Source organism: Doryrhamphus excisus, linkage group LG6, assembly GCF_037039965.1.
Source record: "Doryrhamphus excisus strain RoL-2023G ecotype Guam linkage group LG6, RoL_Dexc_Guam_v1.1, whole genome shotgun sequence".
Taxonomy (NCBI): domain Eukaryota; kingdom Metazoa; phylum Chordata; class Actinopteri; order Syngnathiformes; family Syngnathidae; genus Doryrhamphus; species Doryrhamphus excisus.
This window is the reverse complement of record NC_136362.1, coordinates 21,821,562-21,848,081: the sequence shown is the minus strand read 5'-3', so window position 1 is coordinate 21,848,081 and position 26,520 is coordinate 21,821,562. Positions and strand designations below refer to the sequence as shown.

Genomic DNA, 26,520 nt, shown 5'->3' with positions numbered 1-26,520 from the left:
GTCCCGTTTGCCCAATCCGGTGTGAACAGGCAGCAATGGCTGACGAATAGAGAGAGACTGTTATGTGGTTGATTCTTATTACAGCCAATGCCCTGAGCGCTGGTGACAGTGTGTCCGCGCAACGCCGCGAGAGAAGACTGGATTAGACAGGGAGCGCTGCATGGGGAAACACCGACGACATAGACATAGATACATTCTGTAGAAACCTGCACAGCGCCTGGCGAGTGGGAACGGCTTGATTGAATAACAAAGAATAGACAATTTGCATGTGAGGTAGCCTGTGGATTTGAACAGTGGGAATTATACGCACACGCACTGACAGAGAGCGAGGCCATGTACACACGCTCAGCCGCTTTGTGATCACCGGTCGTCGCTGCGTGTGTATTCGGTTTCTCCCCTGCTTTGGGCATGGACTGACCGACCCTCTCCCTCTCTTTCTTGGGTGATTTGATGGGGCTGCTCAGAGTCATGATGCCGCCTAAGATGCAGATGTTGGCACTGCTGGCGTTCGCAGTGGCCATGTTCTTCTTGGAGAACCAGATCCAAAAGCTGGAGGAGTCCCGGGGAAAACTCGGTAAGTCGAAACCCAAAGGTGCTGCAGCCCCCTGGAAACGCTGCTTGTGTGTGTGCCCCTCATAGTTGCAGACTGTGTGTTTTGCATAAGGGATGGATGCGCACCTTAATGCACCACACTAAAACAGTATTTCATATACAGAAATACTGTATATACAGAAAAACAAGCAACACAGTGTGATCACAATGTACTTACACAGTAAACCATAATAAACACGTGGAAACCATGTCTATCAATGTGGCTTTACTGACAATTGTATTGGAGCTCATTAGGTGGGCTTGCAGGTGTTAGTGCTGACGGAGGAGATCTTGTCTTTGCTGGTTTGGTATCTTATTATTGAAAAGCTCAGTATTGCCACCTCCATGGGGATCTTAATGCATGGGGTTTTGTTTTCATTTCTTTCTTTACAGCCTCTTGCTTACACTTTACAGATATCCATAACAATCTTATTATGATGGGTATTAAGTTTTTCAGACACATTGATAATGTTATACATGCTCCTATATATCGTTTTATCCTTGGCATTATGCAGGGTTAGAAGCTGCAGTGTCAAACCAGGTTTCTTTTGGATCTGATCCAGATTGTGCATTTGGAAGCAAATTCAATTATAGAATCCTCCTTAATGTCTGATACTTTTTCAATTTCATTGCAGTCACATATGTAAGTTGCTACAGATCACTAAAATCATGTTTATATTGTTAACGTTGATGCGTTAATACAGATTAATCCATCCTCATTATTAATCTGATTAGAATTAGGGATGATGTAGATCATTGTACATAGCTGGTTCGCACTGAATCTTAAAGTGGAAAGAATCTGTATTTCTATGGGGAGTTTTGGATAATCATCATCTCACATACATCCATTCCTTGAAAGGTAGTCTTCAGTTTTCCTTCCCATCGCCCATGAGGGGTCCAGGCTCAATAAAGATCTGGGACATGGCAGGATTATCTGCACTGTGGGGATTTTCAGAAACAACAGCGGACACCCCAAAGATTCAGCCACTACTTCAGGGGTCCTTCTCCCAGCTTTTTCATGAATTGATAAGCTGTTCTGTGTTTCCATATAGTAGATAATGAAATGGAGTGCAGGTGTGTGGTTATCATTTAGATAAACAAGGCAGCCAAGTCCACTGTTAGTGTGTTAGTGTATGCCTTACTGTTCATATCCACTCAGTCCTGCAGTATGTTGTTTCTCTTCTGGTGCTGGTAAAGTTGATAGACAGATGACCATTTTTATTCTAGTATATCTTCAGAATGGACAATACTATTAAAAGGAAATTTGGATAGATGTTAGAGTAGTCAGTGTACAACCTGTTCCCTGAAAATGAGTCAACACAATTGTTACAAGTGAGTAGCAAGATAAGTGTGTCTTGCATGGTGATGGTGGCGTCATGGTCTAGGGACAACCAGAAAAGATGACTTCTCGAGAAGATGTTTGACTATTCTATGATAAAGTGTTGTTAATATCAGAAGGAGGGGGGTGTTATCCTCCTCCTCCTCCTGCTGTGAGGGTCGAGATGTTGAAGAGCAGGCTCACATGTCAAGACCACCCAAGGCTATTTGAATCAGGTGATAAGCATGTAGAGGACGGGAGGTGGGCTGCATGATAGTTTTCCAATGTAGGGTGTACTCACTTTTGTGAGATACCGTTTCAGGAGACCCTGAGATGTTGACATAGAACATGGGTGTAATAATCCCTTCACTGACTGATTGTGAAGGTAGGTAAAGCAGAGGCACCTTTGATTCAATGAAACACTAGCATGGAAACAGGAATTCCGAATATACAAGGAGACGTTCTCGCATCCCATTCCAAAATAACGCTTTCAAAAACTGATCATTAAGTTCCCCATCCTTTGTGGGTTTTCATTTATTATCACATGATCCATGCAAGCATCCGAACATGTCAGATTTTTCTCAAAGGAAAATCTGCTGCTGGCTCCAAAGTAGAGGAGAGACGAGACAAGTTCTTTTACAATAATGAGAGGTACAATTTTATCAAACTTGCATGCAATGTGACAAATCTATATGACCTGAAAAGATGGCTTTGGAAGATGTCTGGCTAGTCATGCTTAAATTGGAGTTTATATAGGAAACTAGACTGCAACAATTCATCAGCGACATTTATTAATTAATCCATTATCCAATTAATCAACAGCTATTTTGGTATACGATTCAATAGTTTTTTTATTTGAAACATCCTTTGATATTTATATCTAGAACTGCAACAATTTATTAATGGAATTGATGATTAATCGATTATCCAATTAATTGACAGCTATTTTGGTATTCAATTCATTATTTTTTACACTTAGAATATAAATATCCTATGATATTTATAGCTAGAGCTGCTAAACTAATGAATGGAATTGATGATTTTTCAATTATCCCTTTGATGGACAGCTATTTTTGTATTTGATATATAATTTTATTTAAAAATTTTAATCTCCTGTGATATTTATATCTGGAGCTGCAGCAATTATTGAGGGAATTGAAGATTAATCGAAGATCCAATTAATTGAAGGCTATTGTGGCATTGGATTAATAATGTTTTGATTTAAAAATGTAAATATCCTCGGATTCAGTCTCTTAAGTATGAATATTTAAAAAATGTCCTTAGTCATCCAGGAAAACAGACCTATTATTTTAATATTTTATGCAAAACAAGATATTCACACACATCAGCTTTGATTTGACAGTGCCTCTTTTCTAATATGCTGCAGACCAAACCGCTAACTGTTTGTGTTGGGTAATGTCGATTTTGGTCGTCTACTCAATTAATCATACAAAAAGCTTCAGATTAATCGACTAAGGGACTGTGCAAGGGAGGGGTGATCTCCAGTGATGGACGGAGATGGTGGAGGGCAGACTTAACTACATGCCCCGAAAATCAAGGTTATTTGAATCAGGTTATATCCATGTGGAGGACTTGTTTTGGAGAAATGAGTCCTCTAGTCTCGAACAGATATCACAGCAAGTTAGTGTGACTGTGGAAAATTTTCAAGTACAGTAACAAACCATATAGTATTTTCAGCAACTTTCCAAAGTGTTGTATTAGACAGATATTTCAAGGATAATCTACATTTGGGATTTTTTTTTAAACATTGTGTCTAGATTGCCAACAGAATGATGAACAGCCCTCTTAATTGAATTAAGTCTCTTAGCTGTGCAGCTGGGGAGTCCAAATATTGGCTTGGTTTACTGCTGCTGTTAAACCTGTTCCAGGCTACAAACACACACCACACACACAGAGTGGGTGAGGCCTCCCCCCTGACTCCCCATCACCACCATCAAGAGAATTTGTTGACTTTGCAAAAAAAGAAAACGCACCCTGATGGATGACAGGACAGCGCACACGTCTGCATACTGGGGCTCACCATTATGTGCCGCATAGCCAAATGGTGGGCGGATGGGGGCTTTTTGAGGCATGCTGATGACAGCCAGACTGAGCTAAACGGTCATGTGACCAACAATTACCGCCTCTGGTATGGTAACACTGGGGAAAGGACCAGAAGGACAGCTTGTATGTGAACCTCAATGAACATATTGAGTATAATGTATAGAGGTGGCATTCATAGTGTTGCACCAACCACTTAGGTAGGCTACATACCTGGAAAACACCCGTACACACTATTATACCAGGGTGCGCTTGTATATTTCTTACTTATACCATTTGAGTGTTAAGTTGCTGTGGGATGAGTTTAGTGTTCTTTGTAATATGATTGAATAAACTTTACTCACTGACGTCTCGGTCTCCTTGGAATGGCCTGCTGTTGTGTGTAGAGTCTGAGTTCCAATGTCCGTGGATGCACCTCGCATGAGTGTGTTGTTACACACAAACTTGCGAGTGTTAATGAGTGTTAAGAGAACAGATACATGTTTGTGACTTGGAGATACATACTGTACATTGTGTTGGAATTGACCTGCTGTTGATGCGTTAAGGTAGGAATAAAGTTGAAAGAAAAGCTTACCACTTGGTGTGCCTCTGTGGGGATTTGCCATGCATAAATTATTTTTTAAATGCTTTATTTTCGACTGTCCACTTGTTGCCAGGCAGGTCCTAAATACCTCAAAGACCAGTAAAAAATGCTAATCATGCTTACTAAGCTTAATATATGGCAAACTTATATAGATATTAAATATTGTGAGAAAAACACCTTGCTACCAATATGCCAAGTGAGAATTAGGAATAGGAAAACATTGCAATACTTGTGTGTGTCACCTTACTTCATCTCATTCATTTAACACAAACTCAGAGGGCCCGGCGCCCATTCCTCACAGCGTGCCGCCCTGTCGCCAGCCACGCAGGTTGCACCATTTTCCCCCCATTAGAAGCCTTCCCGCAGGGCAGACAAGCTGTGATTTGCTTCCAAGCTAATCGTGCTCCCGAGGTTTTTCGCCAAGGGGTCTCCTGCATTACAATGATGCCGCCATGCAGCTGTGCTTCCTGCTGTGGGCGTCATCCATTATTCTGACAGTAGTTCTCAGTTGCGTCTTATCAGCGCGGCCGCCAGCTAGCTCGACACAAACATGGACTGACTTTGCAGCGACACAACACAGTGTTCCAAGGCCACTTTCTCTGGTCCTTTGTTTGCTTCCATACCCATTCAGTTGAGCCACTTATTTGAAGCTCACCTTGAAAAACGTCACACAAGTGTGCTGGCGGTAAATTTTGCAATGCAGGAGACAATATTTTGGTTTAACAGAGACGCTCAGAGTATACTTGAGTTGCAATGCTTGAGTTCCTACCCTCTTCCATCAGCTCCACGTTGCTGCATCGGACCCTTTTCTGGCTGCCCTCAGTGTCCTCTTCAATAAAATGGCCTCCTTACCATGGATGAGAGTCACACAACTAAAAATAAATCGATTAAATAGCCTCATACCGTCTTTTTTGCTGTTCAGTCCCGCTATGCAGCCTCTGCACCTCAATATTTCTATGGGGATATCCGATCATTTGACCTAAGGGCTTGAAGGGATGCTAACAGCTGCTTCCGAGTGTACACAATGGCGCAAGCTGCAAGCTACAAACGTAATAACATGAACAACCATGGCTGCACACTTGCTTAAGGGGTCGGTATGACACAAAACAAAGAGGAAGTAATAAATCAAGCACTATTAAACACTGTCGTAACTAGCTTGCACTCAGGCGGCGCCATATTGAAACATCAGACCTCCGCATCAAATACAGTCTATATCGATATGAACGATATGCTTGTTTTTGATATAGTACTTAACAGAAATATCGATATTTTTAAAAATATCGATATATCGCCCAGCCCTACCTCTTAGGTATTCAAGTTGTTCTGTGATGATTTTTATTTGTAAGATGACACAGTGAGTCAGACTCCTGCGATTTCCATTGGGTTGACAAGCATGTCAATAAAAAAGACTTAAATAAAAGTGTAAAAAAAAAACATTTTAAAACTTTTAAAAACAGTGGGTCGCGAATAAAGGAAAATGTGCGTCCCAGGTTGAGACCAGTTGAGAACCTCTGCCCTTCGTGTATGTGGTGTCTTAGGAGTTGTGTAAAATGAAATATTGCTTATTAAGCGGCCACCCATGACCCTTGTAACAAGATGCTCGTGATCCCTTCACCCCTCTGCCTTGCAAGCTAGATGAGAACTCTTGTCCAAAACACACTTGAGGCTTTCTACTTCAGCGTCGTCGCTTTTTTATCTGCTGGCCGCTCTTCAGCCTCATTACAGAAAAGCCAATTTCCATCTGTTGAGTGGAGATATGTGGCTCCAGACACAGGCGGTTCTGTGATGAGTTCTGTCAAATTCAGAGCGATGATGGGTCTGCAGAAGGTGACGTAACACTGGAAAGCGTTAATTTTGCGCCACTGGGGCTCGGGGTTGGAATTGGACTTGGCTGTTGGCGTGTGAGTCGTAAGAGAAAATTGGTCAGACATTGCTGCCTCAAGTGAGCCCTATGATTACTGTAGAAGATTTTCTGCCTTCTCAAAGCCGCCTGGATTTTGCTGCTGCTGCCGAGCCCTTGAATTTACACTTTAGCATCCTTTACCTGCATTCCTCCTCACACCTACACACATGCGCCTCCGCACAGGGCAGCAAGAGCAAAAGGAAATCATCTCAGCAGGGCGCTTTTTTGTCCAATTTTTCAACTCTACCCCGACTCCCCACCTTACATTATTGATATAATTTCCCTATCCTCTCTGTGGACTCAGCTTCTCTTTGACCTCTCTCTGACGCATCACGTCTTCCCTGAGGGCTGTAAAAGCTGCACGAGTCATTTGCTTCCACTCTGCGTGTTGGCATCTGCTACTTTAAGTAGCCAGGAGCCCAGATTAGCTCTGTCACTCTTTTGAAACATACCAGTGGTGCAGCTAATGGAGGGGAACCCACTGCGGGGATGGGCGTAGGTGTCGAAGATAGATTTGCAGGCATGAGGCAGCATGGCGTGCTAGTATTGTTAGAAGCAGGCTTGATTGGGGCCAAGGATTTATGGTGGCCGGTGTGCACTTTGCCTGGCTGGGAATGTGCTGTGCAAAGTGGTCCAACCGCTGCTGGATTCAGGGCCTCTGCAGCAGGATGACAGACAGGCTAATCGGGGTGTTACAGATGGCTTGCACTCCCCGCTGCCTGCAGCACCCCACTCTAATAGCACCCATCATTACACCTAGCTGGCATCTCCCCACCTCCTCACACCACCCCTGTCTCCCTTGTTCCTTCGCCATCTTTCTCGTGTCACTCTCGGGTAAAAGTGTCAACTTGCTCTACTCTACGAGAATGCAGCTACTCTTCACCTTGCACCAAAATACTGTTGGCCGTCTTCTCTGGAGTGTATGCGGCATGAAGGCGTGGAGCTTGAGTGACAGATGATAGTGGCAAAGATAAAATCAGTGTGTAGTCAGCTGGGATGCTGGGAGTGTAAAAGGTTGGTAATGGTAATGGTTTTATTTATTTATTTTATTTTGAACATGCATCAGATTCCAATTGAGTGCATCCCATAATCAGTTCCCAGTTCCACATGTCCAAAAGGAGTAGGAAGAAGCAAAGCTTATTAAATCCTACCCCTCCTTCTGGTACTTTTACAATCACTAACTGTTACATTTGTAACATTACTCAACATAACAGTCTGACTTATGGTTTCATCTTACAAACAACATTAAACTCATCGCACAGCAACTTAACACTCAAACGCTATGCCTCAGAAATATACAAACATGTATCAATAAGAAAACCATTTAAAAATGTGGATGATGCTGCAATGTTGCTTCTGTCCACCAAAGGGATTCGGAGACACAAAGCCCGGAGGGAAGCTGACATCATTGCAGTGGCCCCAATGAAAGCGTTGCTCAGGCTCATACCTTACGGGAAAACCTTAAAATGCAATTTTATATGAAGCTTATATTGGAACATGTTTGTATATTTGTATATGCACCGTTTTTAAGTATAAAGTTGCTGTGTGGTGGCTTTAGTGCTGTAAAGTGTTTGAAAGATGACACCATGAGTCATTATGTTGTTATACTGGTAAATATACACTGACCTCAGAAAATCTCACTACCGGGCTGTTTCTGTCCACCAGAGGGAGCTAGAGGACCCAAAGGCCAAAGCCCAGAGGGCAGCTGACGTCATTGCAGTGCGCCAATGAATGCCTTAAGGGAAAACTTTAAACTCATCATGGAACATATATCTGTATATACACATTTTAAGTATTAAGTTGCTGTGTGATGAATTTAGCCATAAATTAGTCACAACACTGTATCAGCCACCGGGTTTTGGCTATTTGGTATTGTTTTGGCTGTTCTTGTCCTCCAGGAGTCCCCAAACACTACGCCATGGCTGTGGGTGTGGCCAAACTGTGAAACCTTCAGACACAAGAGAAAAATCAATAGACACTCACCTTTGTTACATATCTGAACAATATTTGAACTTAAATTGACCTTTTGAGTAGTATAAAAAGTTTCAGATCTTGACAGCGTTTTCAATCGTATTTTGTGTCTGCATGTGAAACTCTTCAAAAACTCCAATCTTTACTAAAAGTAGCCAATTAAACATCCCCTCCACACTCTGTTTTAATGGAGACATAATCTAGAGGACTCACGCCTTGCCGTCTAAGCCCACGGGTCTCTGACAGATGATGGCGCTCACGGTTATAAACACACGACAGCGGGTGTCGGTTTCCACTCTACCTCCCTGTTGACTTTGCTAGTTTCTCCCTCACACACACACCTCCCCCGTCTTCCACCCCAATCAGCTCTTCTTCAACACGTTTGATAAACCCCCACCGTGATAATAAGTTATAATGACGGTGCTTTCATCCAGCTCCGTTGGGAACAGCAGTTATAAACAACATCTCCATTTGCATACATCTGCTTTTGTAATATCTGCATCCCTCTTGTGTTTTCCTAACCCTGAAAGATGTGTGTCTGAAAGGAAAACATCCTGGTCCCTGGATGCAGAAATGAGGTGCTATGAATGGAAGCGGAGAACAGAGCATCGAGAGGGGAAATGAAAGAGATGAATGTAATTTTCATTGCTGCACAACAGCATTTTCAGGCCGCGGCTGTGGAGAAAAATGACAGGCGCTCACATGAAAACGGAATAAAGAAAGCATTTTCCGCAAGCAATTTCAGGCTAAAAAGACGCAACATTCCATTTTACCCCTGTTGGTCGAAGAATTATATTCATATGAAAGCCTGTTTTCCTCTAACACTTCTTGTCCTCTGCATCCTTAGTGGGAATAGTTCCCTCCCCTGGAAGATACTCAGCTGCTTGATATGTGCCCCTCATGCCCACTTATGTTTACTTTTCCGACCTTTCATTGACTTTTGCTCCATCAGTGAAGCCACTCGTCTGCCCGAGTGATTGAGTTGTGTTTTTTTCCCATAAACTGGTGTCCATTTTCTGGCTTTACGCCTGGATCAATATTGAGACACAACGATCCATTTCATTCTCTGTGCTTAGACCAATCCTCTAAGACTCAGTTGAGAGAGCCTGATTTGTATCTTCTGTTCTAGTTGAACATCCCTTTTTATATACAGTCGTCCCGCGCTACTCCGCAGTTCCAATTTCACGGATTCACACCATCACGATTAAAAAAAATTAATAAATCATGCCATTTTGTGGTTGAATGCAGGTGATGCGGTGTACAAACGACACGATGTGTTTGGATTGTACGGTTAATGTTTGTTGTTGTGGACGTGTGAACCTTGCATTCTAAAATAAAGATGCTTCTCCGAGGTTGAGCTGCGGGGGCAACAGCCTATAAGCAGGGAAGCTTCCCAGACTTCCCTCTTCCCGGCTACTTTGTCCAGCTCCTCCTAGCGGATCCCGAGGCGTTCTCGGGCCAGTTGAGAGACATAGTCTCTCCAGTCCTGGGTCATCCTTCCTACCAGTCAGACGTGCCCCGAGGCGTCAGGGATGCATCCTGACCAGGTTCCCGAGCCACCTCATCTGGCTCCTTTTGGATGTCAGTACTCCCCTTATCTCGAAGGGAGAAAGCAATAGGTGAGCATAGGTGAGGGTAGGAACGTAGATCGACTGGTAAATTGAGAGCTCCCTCTTCACCACAACAGACCGAAGCAGAGTCCGGATCACAGCACTGCACTAATCTGCCTGTCAATCTCGCGTTCCATTCCTCATGAACAATACCCTGAAATACTCCGAAATACTAGTGGGGTACTCCCCCACTTGGGGCAGGACCTCATCCCCGACCTGGAGTACCATGGATTTGGACTTGGAAGTGCTGATTCAGAATTTTTGGCTGCCCTCCTGCAGCTGCCGTCCAACGCTGCAATCGCGCTGCACTGCTTCTAATATGAAATTATAGTAGCAATAACAAAAAATATAAGGTTTTTAATGGTTTTTACTATCTTGAGGTGCATTAAAAACAATCATGAGAAGTACAAAATGTCAACAGACAGTGCAAATGCATATTAAAATATTAAAATAAACAATATGAATGTAAAAAGAATGACCGGTCGACAAACTCTCGGTCTGTGTCTTTCGGTCAGCTAACCCCTCCCACAGAGCGAGGCGCGGTGATAGGCTAAGACAGGCAAGCACGCAGATCTCCCGCTCTGCAACAGGAGCGGTGAACTGACTCTCCAGCCAATCAAAAAACAGCATTTGCAGCTGAACAAACTGAACGGGTATTTTAGGGGCGGTGACCTCGTTCATTCCGTTCACAAAAAAGAACTAGTTCTCTTGACTCGTTGGTTCATGACCGACACACCGCCATACAGTACATTGGTGGAGCTATAGCATGTCTTCCAGGTAAATGAGAGAACTGGACGTCCAATGAATTCAATTATTTTTTGGATTATTTGCTGAGCCTTCTGACTGCCATGCACATACGGGCGAATGTTGTCCACATGGCTGCATTAGCAGCCGTTTGACTGATGATCACACCGTGAGCCTCGAAAACTCCCCATACTCCATCAAGCGTCTGTTCTTCAAATGTCGTATTAAATTAAAACTTCAGAAGTTGATGACAGCTTATGAGAACATCATGAGAGGTGTAAAGAAATGCTCTAAAGAGGGCAGGCGTGAAGGTATCACTATGTACTCTTCATACAAGACAAGTTTATCAACCAAAGTACAATGGCTACACCAGAAGGTGCAAACCACTCATTGGCAAAAACAACAGGAATGTAAGGCTGGAATTTTCCCCCAAAATACTGAGATGAGCCTAAAATATTCTGAGACTGATGCATTTTTGAGGTCTCGGCTCAGCTCAGCAACAGCCGTTCACACTCGCTGCTCTGAAGTCAACCAAATGCAGCGCTACGCTATCAGTGACACATAGAAATAAGTCCGGTATCACAGTACAGCTCCGCACACGCACACGCTCTCTCTGCCGTCCTTTGTGGATAGCGAGCCTGGAGATGCTGAGTCCGATAAGATGAAAAAGTAGCGAGTTAGATGCACAGGGAGGCGTGAAGAGATGAGGTGGCGATAACAAGTTTACGTGGTATTGTATGTTCTCATCGTGCAGCGCGTTCCAGTGCGGGACTGATTCTCTGCGGCATCACCCATCCCTCCCACTCATCATTAACTCTATGAATAGCGCTTGTCTGCTCAGTCTAATAGAGTGCCATGTTTTCCCTTGACTCCTGTATATGCATTATTAATCTTCTCTTACTGGGCTGAGAGGCAACGAGGGAAGGCGGGTGCAGGATAAGATATCTGGGTTGTCGTTTTGTGATGCAGACACTGAATGAAAATTGTTGTCCATGTGAGTCTACAAGACGGGGTAACCAAGCTTTCTCCATCAAGGGCCACATACTGAAAAATTAAACTATGCAGGGGCTCCTGTGATATTTTGTAACTATGCTAAGGAGTTATATAGTGGTGCCTTGGTTAGCGTCATTAATCCCTTCAAGAAAGTCTGACTTAAACCAAAACGGACCTTAAGCAAAGCCAAAATAATCAAAGTCCAATTCACTTTCCAATTCAAATTCTAAAATATTAACACAAAACGCATTTTATAGACGATAATTATAATTCTACAGACAGAAAATGATGCAACTATAATTACAAATGACACCTATACCTTTTAACTTCACTTTTACAACTTTTTTCTCTTCATATTTTCACTTTATTACCATGAAATTAATGCTGACTTTTGCGGTTTTTTTTTTAGAATGTGTCACAGACTAATTAAAAAACAGCTGCAGGTCGCACTTTGGACGACCGCCCCCCCGACCCCCGAGGGTTGAACAGTGTTTCATGCTTGTGCAGTTTGCCTGAGGTGTCACTTCCTCCTCGGTTTAAGAGCTCGTCACTCAACAGGAGTTAGCCTGATACTTTCCTTTCTTTTGAAGCGCAGATGAATCCCAAAAGTGCTGGCTAATTCCCGCTGCTTAGTCATGGACGGTCATTGCCAAAAGGAGCTCCAACGTCCCCGCACAACCTGTCAGACCCGCCTTTGCTTAGCAAGCCAGGGGAGAGATGGAATCTGCCATCTGTGTAAATTGCTCTATAATCTCATCTGACTGCTTGTTTCTGATGAGCAAGAACCTTTAACGCACACGCACACGCACTCTCACAAACACACACTTTTTCTGTTTTCCCCCGACGCTATTGGCTCACCTGTCAGACAGCACTACCGGCTTCGATCGTACACAAGACATATGAGAGGAGAAAATGGCACTCTGAAGCGTCATGATTATCATCTCCATCTCCTGAGGATTGTTATCATTAGTCAACAAGCCGGTCTTATAGATTGCCCACATGTGGTTGGCTCTGACTTAGCCTGCCCGTTAGTGAAGCAGCTTGTGTTTCATCCTTAATAATGAACTCTACAGAGCAACTTGGCTGAAGAACCCCCCCTTGGAGTCTTTTCACTAAAAATAACGCCATTATTAAAACGCCTACTGCAGCATCTTTGTCCTTTATGACCCTCAGCTGAGTACAGCGACTTCAACGCTTTAACAGTGTTGTCTGTCAGCGCTGACAAGGCTAGCTTTGTCTCTCGTCTCGCCAATGTCAACAGGAATGCTTTCCGTCAGACTAAACACTCTTGTTTTCAACCTTCCTGTCGTCTCCTCCCCTCATAAGGAAGCGAGGCTACCTTGTGTAGTAGCAAGTTAGCTTCGTAGGCTAGCATACGCTAACATGAATTACAGCACAAAAGCGACAATGGACGTGCCTCGGGTAGCGGAGGCTTCGTCCTGACAGTCAACGCTTTGGTGGGCAAATGTAAACATAAACTACCTTGCAAAATGGTGCACGCTCACAGACGGTGTCGCTCGCTTACATTGCAAAAACATACATACACGTGACTACCATCTAGGGGTTCAAATGTGAATTACACTTCCCGTGACAATGAGAAAATGATGATATTGATTATCAACGATAATTTGGAGCACAATTGTCATGACAGGCCTAGCAGCAGCCTGTCAGCGATTAATCGAATCATCAATTAAAGGGCAGGCCAGAGTGTCCAAAGTGCAGCTTGGGGGATATTTACTGTTTGGCCCACAGCTTTATTGGCCCTTGGAACAAGAAAACTAAAAAAAAAACAACAGGAAATGGAATGGATAAAGATTAAATATTAAGGGCATATTATCAAGAGAAGAAAATAGTTGAAAAATGAAAGCAAAAACAATCATAATGTGAAACAAACACAAAAAAAGTCATAATGTTACTCTGAAAAAAATGTACAAAAAGAACTTTGAAATATTTGTAAAAATTAAAAAGGCAAAGGAGAAACAGTTCATATTGATATAATGCTTTGTCACCGAAATATAAATATAAAAATATCTACATGGCTTGGTTTAAAAACTGTCAAAGTGGCCATTGCATCCTTTGATTGATTAATATAAGCCAAGCATAAGTGGCATAGAAAATGGATGGATGGACAGATGGGACAAAGGTGACTGTAGGGGTGTTATTTCACGACTAGAGCGCTCTAATAATGTTAAAGACCGTATTTAGAGGATCATAAACATATTTTCTATGCTGTAACGATGAAAATATTTGATTTATACTACATAAGGACTCCTACTTCACGGAAATTCACTATTCACTGCAATAAATGAGGGATTACTGTACTTCTAAAGTGTAGGTCACAACTGGTCATACAGGCTCCTAAGAAACACAAGAACCACATGGAGGGGGAGCACATGTGAAACTCTACAGTTGGTCATACTTTGTACATGTTGTGCTGGTATCATATTCGGGCAAAATGTCTTTTTTGGGGGGGACATGACACTTGCGGAATACTATGTGTGCCGTGCGCCACACGTGCATCCCACGTCGATAATTAGTGCAGCCAGAAGGCCCATGAAATTGTCTTTCGAAGAGTCAAGCAGGCTCCAGCGTTTGGATGTTCACTGTAGCAAACTTTGAAAAGCCCTGATTAAGGATTAACATCAATTCTGTTAAGGGGTTTGCACATACGCTGATAAAGAACACATTACATTTTGGTGTAATTAAAGTGGTTACACTCATTTATTTTCATTGTTTGAGGGATGGGAGTCATTATGTCATCGTACTGCCAGCCTAGAATGAAAATGGTACCATCCAAGTCCCCCTGAATGGGCTCGAGCATCAGTTTAGCACCATCCTCACTTGATTGTTTTGACACTTGTTGTGTAGTATGGCATTCGGGACCAATACAGTGAATTTATAAACTGGGCTCAATCAGTATGATGAACATAGTGTGTGATTACTTTTTAAGAGACACTCAGATAGTTGCTAAATATCACCTACCATAAAAATAAGGAGATATCAATCTGTAATCATCTATAAATATTTGACTCCGTCTCTTTCTTATTCAGAGACATTTTCATTTGGGTGAGCAGAGTGCTGTGATGTCTGGAGGCTTGGAGGTGACTGAGGAGATCTGCAGGCTGACAGCCTGAAGGCAGCACCGCCGGAAGCACTCTTGACATCCCCGACGTTAGCGCTTCAAGGCAGTGTCATTCCAGAGTTTTTGGAGTGTGCATCTTTCATGGCTGCAGTGCACTTGTCAATGCAAGTCATCATTTCAAAAACAAAAAAACAATATTCCTTCATTCATTTCATTCATTTTCTACCGCTTATCCTCACGAGGGTCGCGGGGGTGCTGGAGCCTATCCCAGCTGTCTTCGGGCGAGAGGCGGGGTACACTCTGCCTCACACTCACATTCATACCTATGGACAATTTGGAGTCACGAATTAACCTAGCATGTTTTTGGAATGTGGGAGGAAACCGGAGTACCCGGAGAAAACCCACGCATGCACGGGGAGAACATGCAAACTCCACACACAGATGCCCAAGCGGAGAATCGAACCCAGGTCTTCACGACTGTGTGGCATACAAGCTAACCACTGGGACTTTGTGCGGCCTTTTTGAGGACAGAATTTATTGCAAACAAGCATTAAAGTGATCAAATCGTGGCAAAATGTCAAAAAGCGTTCTCTCTGAGCTGCACAAGCAGTAAGACAGTCATTTGAAACCTCTTTATGGAACCAAAAAGTCCCACAATGGCAGCTTAAAAGGGACCTTTTGTCTATTTTGTTCTATTTTGTAGTTCTGTGCTGCAACATGATGGCGTGTGCTTCCTTCTTAGCTCTCCGATAATAACAACAGCGGTGCTTGTTCTGCTCCGTTTGAACACCCCAGTGTCATCAGACCTCATTCCGGCTCCGTCTGCTAATCCACTCCCTCCTAAATGGATCCAGAGACGGATTTAGAATGCACACTTTATCCAAAAATTGTAGTGTACCAGTCCATGCACCAGCAGCAGCACCAGCAGCACCAGCAGCACCAGCACCAGCAGTCGATGAGCACAATTATTTATAAAACAGCAAGCCAGGTCTCTTCTCTGTCATCCGTCATTGATTTTGCAATCCAGCGGCATCCAAGCAGAACCATAGAGGCCTTGCTCCTCAGTCAGCCGCTGATGGCCAATCTCTATTACCCACCTAAGCCAAGGCCTCGGTCCAAGGGGCGCACCCTCTCCTCTGGGAGAGATAGTGCTCTGACCGCCACTTTTGAGCGATGGTGAATTTATGATCTGCTTAGGCAAAGCACCATCCTCCCTCCCTCACTTTTAGTATCCCATCAGACCTGACGTGGTGGTGGTAGTACATGATGGCCTCGTCCCATTTTGTGCAGATCCGGCGGCAAATATGAATGATGACTCCGAATGGTTCTCTCTAATCGTCCGCGAAATTGCCTCAGTAAATATGTTCCACTACAAGCGCTCTGTCTCCCTGCTGTCGCTGGGTAAGAATGAAACTGGGGGTAATAGGCTTGTAGTTGTCACAGTGTTTAAGACCCGTGTTGGATTCACGCTTCATAATTGGCTTTTAATGCACAGAGACGGCTTGAGGGGAGGAAGTGGCAGAAATGCGCAATGAAAGGAGGCCCGCTGTGTGGCCAGAGTAATTCAGGCTTTTGTCCTCTAATTAAATGACCTCAGATGGGAGCGTTAAGCTTAGTTTTGTGTGTATGCATGGCGCCCCCGATATCGAGGTTTGTGCCAAGTGCGTTCGCTCTCGTAATGAATGGGGCGTCTGCTACAAAGACCAAGAAGCTCTCTTTGTCCTCTGCGCCACATTGGAAATTTGGCACAAAACACAATGTCTTCAGCGAGGGCTTTCTGGGCCTCTTAGCATAGTTATAGGACTTTGTTGTTAGGGACATGGTTGCCCCCGAGCTTTTCTTATTGTTCTTTGGAAAGCCTGGCAGCCCATTTTTGCACCCTGCAGCATTCTAAAAGCCAAGGTTAGTGTTAATATGCACGGTCACCTGTTTGCTGGAAGCCATCCCGGTTGGAGCGGACATTGTAGGCGTCGTCGCTGCTGTTGTTGCCGGAATGTGTATCAATGCACCATGAAAAGATAGTGTTTTAAATCATCAAAATACTGGAACTATCAACCAGTCAGCAGGAGTTTCATTGAACAACCAATGATGCTGCTCAGTATACTGTATATATTCACAAAAAATAATACTTGCCGTGTCAGATACTCCACATTTCTAAAAAAAAAAAATACTACAGTTAAGCAGTGGCATTCATTACCCAGACATTTATGCAAGTTTATTTCCAATACCAGCAAGATCCAGTACTAGCAAAAGTACTCTTCTGAACTACTTTGATATCTACAAATTCCCTCCAAATCTGACAGCCAGTCAAAACCGTGAGAGTCTAATCCGTCGTCAATCAGGTAGTGAAGCATCCGGTAGTGAGGTTGAACCAAAAGGATACCATCACAGCCCTCTTACAAACTTCCTAAGATCTGTTTTAGCTTTAGCTTTAGATGATTTTTCTTTCGTGGGTGAGCGGGGAAAATGCCTCTTTTGATAGTAAAGGTTGCTGACCCCTGGTCTAGAACCTGACAAAAGTATTAGATTAATTGACAAAGAAAATAATTGTTAGCAATAATCGCTCCTAAATTTGTTCAGACGTTTGCATATTGTAAAACACAACACGTTGTAAACACACTCATACAGCCCGAGTCACACTAGCATGCTCTGCTAAACCAAGCTTGCATTTACACTCCATTAGAGAGGACTTTTAAAGCTTTTTCATTTTTCATTTTAGTTTGTGAGGGGACGGGCGAGTGTTTGTGATGACGTTTCGTCGGCTTTGAGTGGACTGCTGTGGAAATATGTCCACACTTTGGACAACCCTTGCCTAGCTTGAGTGCCCTTGAGCTTATGGCAGGGTAATTGTGTCCTTTTTCTAATAGTCTTTCACACTACAACAATTAGCATTGCCCTCTGCTGGCCAAATGCAGACCACCAGCTTCACATTTCTGACGAGATGACAAGAATAAACCTCCTAAAGCCTTCGACTGGCACCTCGTATTTATGACCGGCATTGTCGCAGCTCAGGCTCCATTGAATATTCCTTGGTAAAACAAAATCAATCCTAAAAATGACACAGGAGCCCAGGCAGTAAAGTTGGAACCTATTGCAACTGCTGTGGCCACTGTTGGATGGCGCGTGTTAATGAACGTCTCCATTACAGTTGTTGCTGACAGCCAGACACCATTTGCAGCCACCTGGCACGTCTCCATGGCGTGCACGGAAGCAGCGCGGCTCCATCTGTAACCAGATCCAACTTTTATCAGGGCAGCATTTATGGCTGCACGGGCGGGCGTAAAAGAGAAGGGGGGCACTGGTGCATTTTTGTGGGTGTGTGGGAGCGTGTGTGTTGGCGTTGGAGGAGAGGGTGAAGGAATGGCAGATCTTGAATGGATGAATGTGACAGCCAGTGCGCCATCTGTGAGCTCCCACGGATATTAGGTGCTCTAGTGGTGTGCTGCCTCTCCTCCGCACGCATACACACGCAAACACACACACACACCCAAACACACACACACACCAGTGTCTCGCTCCATCCTTCCTGCGAGCTTCCCTGAGCATTGTCAACACCAGTCAGTCTGCCATGAACCTGAAGGCAACTGAGGCAAGAGACATCTTTTGTGTGCAGTCTTTTCACACCACCGCAGCAACACACACACACACACACACACCTTCCTCATTTGTAGTGTATCGACGTCTTGTTCGATGTCCACCAGCTTTCAAATAACTGTCACCTTTACCGTCAACCTCTAACCCTCAGCCTGTCACCTCAGGCTGTCTCACCTTTTCTCAAGGAGGTAAATCTGATGGGATTAAATCATGTCACATTCTATTGCAGGCTTGTTTAATGAGCGCTGGAGACCCCAAAGTCTTCTCCAGCGACGTGGCGGCACATTTGTTTGATGTCAAATAAGACCAAACCACATGGAGTTTTACTGAGGAGAGATCATGGAACGGTTCATGTGCATTTGATCAGTGGACAAGGGATGGAGGGCTGCACCAAAATGCACCAAAACGGACTCGTACAGCCAAACTTAAAGTTGAGCATCATTCTTGGGTACTAAGAGGTGAAAGCGATAACTGTGTCAAGGAAATTGAAGTGAAAGTCCATTTACCATTACTTGGCTTGTCAGGATAACAGGATGCTGAGGTTCTCATTGGGAGTGACCAGGATGGATAGGATCAGGAACAAGTACATCAGAGAGACATTACATGTTAGATGTTAAATTTATTTATTTATGCCATAAAACCGTATTGAATGGTTTTGCAATGTAGCGAGCAACACTGTCTGTGAGCACGCACCATTTGACATTATTCATTCATTCATTTTCTACCACTTATCCTCACGAGGGTCGCGGGGGTGCTGGAGCCTATCCCAGCTGTCTTGTGGCGAGAGGCGGGGTACACCCTGGACTGGTGGCCAGCCAATCACAGGGCACATGTAGACAAACAACCATTCACACTCACATTCATACCTATGGACAATTTGGAGTCGCTAATTAACCTAACATGTTTTTGGAATGTGGGAGGAAACAGGAGTACCCGGAGAAAACCCACGCATGCACGGGGAGAAGAGATGGCCCAAGGGTGGAATTGAACTCCGGTCTCCGAGCTGTGAGGCCTGCACGCTAACCGCTCGGAGCCATGCAGCCATTTTACATTATTATTTTGTTTATATTCACTTTGCCTAATAAACATTGTGTAAATGTTGGCTGTCGGGACGAAGGCTCCGCTGCCCACGGCACCTCCACCGGTATTCCCAAAATATTCCCAAGATATTCCCACACAGTGGCATTTGCCTCAGAAACCATGGCTTCATGTTAGCTTGGGCTGCTTCACGAGGCTAACTGCTTCCACTCTGCATCCACTCACTTGCAGAACCGCCTCCACAAAGAGGCTGAATGAGAAGATATGCGGGTTCACTCTCTCAAAAATGATTTCATATGTTGTAAAGCATGTACACATGCTAAGGTATAGAAGTTATGTATAAACTGCATCTCGTTTTTTTGATGTAGGTGACAAGATCTTGACTCTTAAACCTTTTTCCTCTACTGAAGGTTGGCTGAGTATGATCTGAACAGGCTTGTGAGACATGTTACACCTCCATGACTAGAATAAACAAAGATAGGACGTGGGTGGAGGGCACATTTTTCAGTTTTTGTACAACACATCAGCTTATTTTTTGCTATACTATGCCTCAACATTAGGTACACTGCGATTAAGTGCACCTAATATATTTTCTTGAATATATTTTATATTTTTGTTTATATTTGTCTATGTGGTAGTGTTCTACAATGCAAAGGTGCAGCTGCGTACTGAATGACTATATATTATATTAGTTTACTATTTAACGGCATTGGACTTTCTGTCATTCTTCCAGAGCGGGCCATTGCGAGACACGAGGTACGGGAGATCGAGCAGCGGCACACCCAGGACGGCCTACGGGAGCGAGACACATCATGGGCGTCATCTGCACCGGAGAGCGACGACGACGTGGTCATCATCTATAACCGTGTTCCCAAGACTGCTAGCACCTCCTTCACCAACATCGCCTACGACCTGTGCGGGAGAAACCTCTACCACGTACTGCACATCAACACCACCAAGAACAACCCCGTCATGTCCATCCAGGACCAGGTCACATTGAATTACTCGTTATAGCTTGTTTAGCCTCCGCGCTGCATACTAATGACTTATTGGGCTGCTTCAGGTACGGTTTGTGAAGAATGTGACTGAATGGAGGGAGATGAAGCCGGCCTTCTACCATGGACATGTCTCCTTCCTGGACTTCACCAAGTAAGGATATGCAGTTGACCCCCCCTTGTGGTCATCCAGTGCGCTGTACTTGCCCAGTACATTGTACAGTACAGTTTCCCCCTTCCTGATTTCTTGCATGTTAGTCACACTCAAATGTTTCAGATCCTCAAAGAAATGTAAATATTGGTCAATGACAACACAACTGAACATAAAATGCTGTTTTTAAAATGAAACTTTTTATCATTAAGGGAGGAAAATCCAAGTTAAGGTCAGTGTTCATGACTCCACCGTAAAAAAGACGCTGGGCAAAAACGGACTGCTGAACATAAAGAACATTAAGGCTTGTCTCAATTTAGCCAGAAAACATCTTGATGATCCCCAAGACCTTTGGGAAAATACTCATTAGTCAAAAGCGTGTGCCTCATAATAACAGTAAAATATGGTGGTGGTAGTGTGATGGTCTGGGGTTGTTTTGCTGCTTCAGGACCTGGAAGACTTGCTGTGATAAATGGAACCATGAATTCTGCTGTCTACCAAATAATCCTGAAGGAGAATGTCCAGCCATCTGTTGGTGACCTCAAGCTGAAACCAACTTGGGTTCTGCAGCAGAACATTGAAGACTTTGGAGTGGCCTAGTCAAAGTCCTTACCTGAATCCTATTGAGATGCTGTGGCGTGACCTTAAAAAGGCGCATCATGCTGGAAAAGCCCCCAATGAGTCTAAATTACGACAATTCAGCAAAGACAAGTGGGTCAAAATTCCAAAGTTATGGCAAAGACTGTAGTTGTTACTTTTTGGGTTTAGGGGGCAATCACTTTTTTCACAGAGGGCCATGTCGGTTTTGATTTTTTTTTGTCCCTTAATCATAAAAAGCATAATTTAATAGCTGCATTCTGTGTTCACTTGTGTTTTCATGGGCTATTTTGAACATTTAAAAGACGAAGTCAGGAGGGCGGCAAACAGTTTTTCCACACTACTGTATAACAGCGTCTACTCATCTAGCAAGACTAATTGGGATTCAAGGACAACTGAAGTATCTCAGTACTTTTGTCCGTGTAGTGTAGCTCTGCTTCGTTTTTAATGCAAGTCACTTCTTGTCAGGTTTGGCGTGAAGAGGAAACCCATCTACATCAACATGATCAGAGACCCCATTGAAAGACTGGTATCATATTATTACTTTTTGCGTTTTGGAGACGACTACCGACCAGGTTTGCGACGGAGGAAACAAGGGGACAAGAAGGTTTCAAACCACAAATACTACTTAAATACTTAATTTTGTACTTTTCAACAAGTTTAAGACCGTTTTCCCATGTTTCAGACGTTTGATGAATGTGTGTCAGCCGGGGGCTCCGACTGCGCTCCTGAGAAGCTCTGGCTTCAGATTCCCTTCTTCTGTGGTCACTACTCGGAATGCTGGTAGGTGCTCACGACCTCTACTACAGGGTAGAAACCAATTCCAACCCGCGATGAGTGAATGATGGCAAAGCAGTGTAGCTTTCGTCCATGATGATGATAATGCAAAATTATTTTTCCTGATGAAAACAAGGCGGCGGTGACTAGCTAAACAGGGCTCTTTCATGACTAAAACGTAGCAGAGTAGCATTTTCATCCATTATCATTGGTAGACACTTACATAAACACTAAAGCAGTATCATGCCAGGTGTTAGCATGCTAATGCACGATAACATTGCTAGCATGATAACATTAGCATAGTAACATTTGTAGCCATTTTCATAGCTAGACACTTACTTAACATTTACACCATTATGCTCGGTGTTTAAATGCTAATGTTGGGATATTATCATTGCTAGCCTGATAAAATTAGCATAGCAGCCTTTTTCGCCTTATTCATAGGTTTAGACATATATAAACTTACTATAAACTTACTATTGTGGTTGTAGCATGCTAATGTTAGCATATTAGCATTGCTAGCAAGTTTCATAGGCCGACACATATATAAACATTTAGCACTATTATGCTAGGTGCTACCATGCTAACATGTTAGCATTGCTAGCATGCTAACATTAACATGGTTACATTTTTAGTCGTTTTCATGGGCAAGGCAAGTTAATTTATAGAGCTTCTATAGTGGAGGTTTGTCACACATCTTTTGGAAGATTATTCCAGATTTTGGCAGCATAAAACTGAAACGCGGCCTCATCGTGTTTAGTCCTGACTCTCAAAATCAGATATTTCACTTATAACTGTGCAATGACCATATACCAAGGGGGAAGATGACAAAAATATTGTTCAAATTTACTTCAAAACAAGTCAGGCATCAGTTGTGTATTACAGAGTTTAATATCAATTTTTGACATGCTATCTACGACTCACCCGGAATGGTCCCGACCCACCAGTTAAAAACCACTAGTCTGAAAAATTGTTATTCTCTTAGCATTACTCTATGTGTATACTCTGATGCTAAGTGAAGATTTGCATTCATTCATTCATTTTCTACCGCTTTTTCATGTGGAGTGAAATTAGTACTGAATGTAGCCAAAAACTCCCACCCACACCTTGTCTTTCTTCCCTTCTGTGTCTCCTTCCCATTATCCTCTATCCTTTCTCCGTTCGTTCCTTGTCAGCTTTGTCCTGTGAGCATTGTCCCACATCCCCGTGGATGCAGGATTAAAATGCAATCATATTGTCTTTGCAGGAATGTGGGTAGCCAGTGGGCTCTGGAGCAGGCTAAATACAACCTAGTGAACGAGTACATGCTGGTGGGCGTGACAGAGGAGCTGGAGGATTTTGTCATGATGCTAGAGGCGGCGCTGCCACGTTTCTTCAAAGGAGCTACGGAGCTGTACAGAACAGGTGCCCCGAGTATCATTTGCCGTTCTATTCTATTCCATTTTCTTCCGCTTATCCGGGTCATGGCAGGAGAAGTCTCAGTGGAGAAGTCTGGACTTCCCGGTCCCCGACCACCTCTTCAAAGTCGACTGGAAGGACACCACCCAGCACACCCTCACTACACGTTGATCAGTTGACAGCTCAGCCCCTTTCTCCACCTGCGTCCAGAGTATGGGCTCAGGTCTGATGATGGGGCCAAGTGCATTTGTAGACATTATGTTTGAACATGGTGTTAGCTATGGACAAACAGATGTCCAATAAGGTCATCATCGTCGGTGATGCCGTTCCTCGATCACGCCCCTCCTGGTCGCACTGCCATTGCCACGTTTTACACTTCAGCTGAAGAGAGAGCTGGAAGCCACTGTTACCCACAAAAGCTTTGAAAAGCAATAAAGAGTGAAGTTGACCTTATTCCAAAGTCCTTCTTTAATAATGTTTAATTAGTGTCGGAGAAGGTCTTGGCAATTACAAATCACTCGCTGTACCTGCTGTGTCCCCTAAAGACTTCACTTGGTATGGCTCATTTAATCAAAAGCTACTGACCCAATAATACAGCTACTTGTCTATTTTTAGGATCCATATGATCCAAACTGCAAAGATGGGAGAACTTGTATGCAAGTGACTTTAACTGTGTAGCCGGCAGAGGGGAAAACATGATGAGAAATGATATCAATTATTGAAGATGTGGATTGCTTTTTCACAGATGATTCATTTCTATTGAGTAGACTGTGGATATCACAGGGAAGGGGGGGGGGGTGTATGCAAGCTAAAAAGGAGAGAAAAATACATAAAGAGTAGGGGGGCAACGATAAACAAAATTCACGGTTCGGTTTTTGTCACAGTTTGATACTTTTTTGATACAAAAAATACAAAAACATGTCTTTTTTTCTCACATTTAGTGCTCATAAACTGGCCATAGGGACATTTATTACAATATTAAATATTAAAAAGCCAATTTAGCAGAATAGTTTGAGCTTCAACGCATTCAGGACACAAAGTACAAATGTGTCCTTTCAAAGCTTGGGTGGGGGGATGACGAGAGTGTTGTCTGTGATGATGCTAATGTCTTATTTTCTGCATTACCCACCACGGACAGCCTTGACTCCCCACCTCTGTCTATTTTCGCTTGATCACTCAGGGAAAAAATCCCATCTGAGGAAGACCAGCGAGAAGAAGCCACCCACCAGGGAGTCGACGGCCAAATTGCAGCAGTCGGCCATCTGGAAGATGGAGAATGAGTTCTACGAGTTTGCACTGGAGCAGTTCCAGTTTGTCAGGGCACATGCCGTGAGGGAAAAGGACGGGGAGCTCTACATGCTAGCGCAAAACTTCTTCTATGAAAAGATCTACCCCAAAAAATAACAAGGAACATGTGCTGAAGGAGATGAGGTGGATGAGGTGGGATGAAGAGGACACGAGGCCGAGATGGAGCGTGAGAACCATTTTCTTCCGACGCTACCATAAGAGTACCGACAGTTGGTGTCGTTCACCTATGGAGGAAGTGTTCCGTCCGTCCCGCCCTTTCTAGGTGGGCAGCTCCCGGGCCCTTTCACTTCCATGTCAAAGGTCAACCGAGGGCAGCACAGCACCGGAGACGTCCCGGCTGACAGCTGCTCGTCCAAGTACCGATTGGCTGTGCAGATCAAACATTTGCATTCGCTGTGTACTGTTTGGTTGTGTTTGGCTGTTTCAACTACTGTTGTCTTTTTGTATGTGAACACGTGACGCCACATCCTCATGGCCTCACTCTTACTAACTTCAAATGTTCGATTCCTGAGCTGTAGTATTCCACTTTCAACAAAGACTTTTGAGGTTTTTATGAAATAAAAAAAAGGTTGCTAGACTATTTGGTAGGTGTGTATGTTTTGTACAGCGTCTGATATGAAGTGTGCAGCTTTATAGCATAGAGCAGCTTTGTTTACTCATGCTTTTATGACGCTGCTTGCTGTAAATATAAATGACATTTTCGGTAAATTGCTGCTTCTATGAAATTTGCTTGGTTAACATATTGCCCACATAAAATTAGGAACAGTCGGCTTTTATTCTGTGATGTCACTGAAAAAAGCAGAGTAACCCTTGTTGTGTACAGTGGAACCTTGGTTAGCGTCCCCCCCGGTTAAGGTTTTTTTGTAAAGTATAAAATTAGTGTACAATATGGCGCGCGTCTTGTGTTCTTAACTCACTGCATGAGTTCGACCGTAATATATTTTATCACAAAACATCCTTCCTTGTTAGCATCCTAGCCAAACAACACGGGAACCGGAAGTAACGTCACTTGACGATTGACTATTGAACAGTTGTCAACACAAAATAATGTTTTATACTTTTACAATTATAGTTTTGCGTGCACAAAACTATTCAAATATGGTTATAAATGACGAATGAACTGGATAAATTAATATTTAGGGTCTTTTTAGCTTAAAGACGTTCAAAGACACGATGTGGCAGCGAGATCACCACCGCCATTTTCCTTTTTCAGTCACGTCAAGCCTCACCTAAACCTCAACAAAGGGAAAACTAACCTTAAATGTCCATTTTTCATTTCCATTCACTCTTTTATATGTATTATTATTATTATTATTATGCGTTTATTTGTATGCATTTAGAATTGTTCACTGCGTGTAAAACTATAAAACTGTTTTTGGTGTTTTTGCTTTCTTGAATTGGATTTACATTATTTCTCATGGGGAAATTTTATTCGGATAACGTCCATTTCGTCGGACATCTGGAACGAATTAATGACTCTAACCAGGGTTCCACCTTGGCGGATAATTCCAGTTATCTGCAAAAGGGTTTCTTGAAAATCCAATTAATCGAATCTACGAAATCTGCACGTTGACGCAATTCCAAGATATGGAAGAATTAGAATACACTGAGAAAAATAGGTCATCTTTTGTGTGCCTTCTTTGTGCCCAGCTTGGCCATTATTTTAGTATTATTAGAAATGAATGAATGAAAATGAATGATTATTTTCGACCTAGAGACCTGCAGAGGGGGATAGAGAGCCACTAATTCTATTTGGGTTTTTTTTTAAATTAAACTTCTAAAATACCTGACTAATGTGTTATTTCT

At 43.3% G+C, this 26,520-nt stretch overlaps 1 protein-coding gene across 1 annotated transcript; it reads left to right on the top strand.

The window, feature by feature from the left end:
• The first annotated feature begins 29 nt into the window (after positions 1-29).
• On the top strand, positions 30-26,520 carry hs2st1a (heparan sulfate 2-O-sulfotransferase 1a). The gene is made up of 7 exons (XM_058068638.2): positions 30-574; positions 20,222-20,478; positions 20,552-20,637; positions 21,700-21,838; positions 21,917-22,014; positions 23,255-23,412; positions 24,587-26,520. Exons 1-7 carry the CDS (start codon positions 451-453, stop codon positions 24,808-24,810), a joined length of 1,086 nt encoding a protein of 361 aa, XP_057924621.2. The 5' UTR covers positions 30-450; the 3' UTR covers positions 24,811-26,520.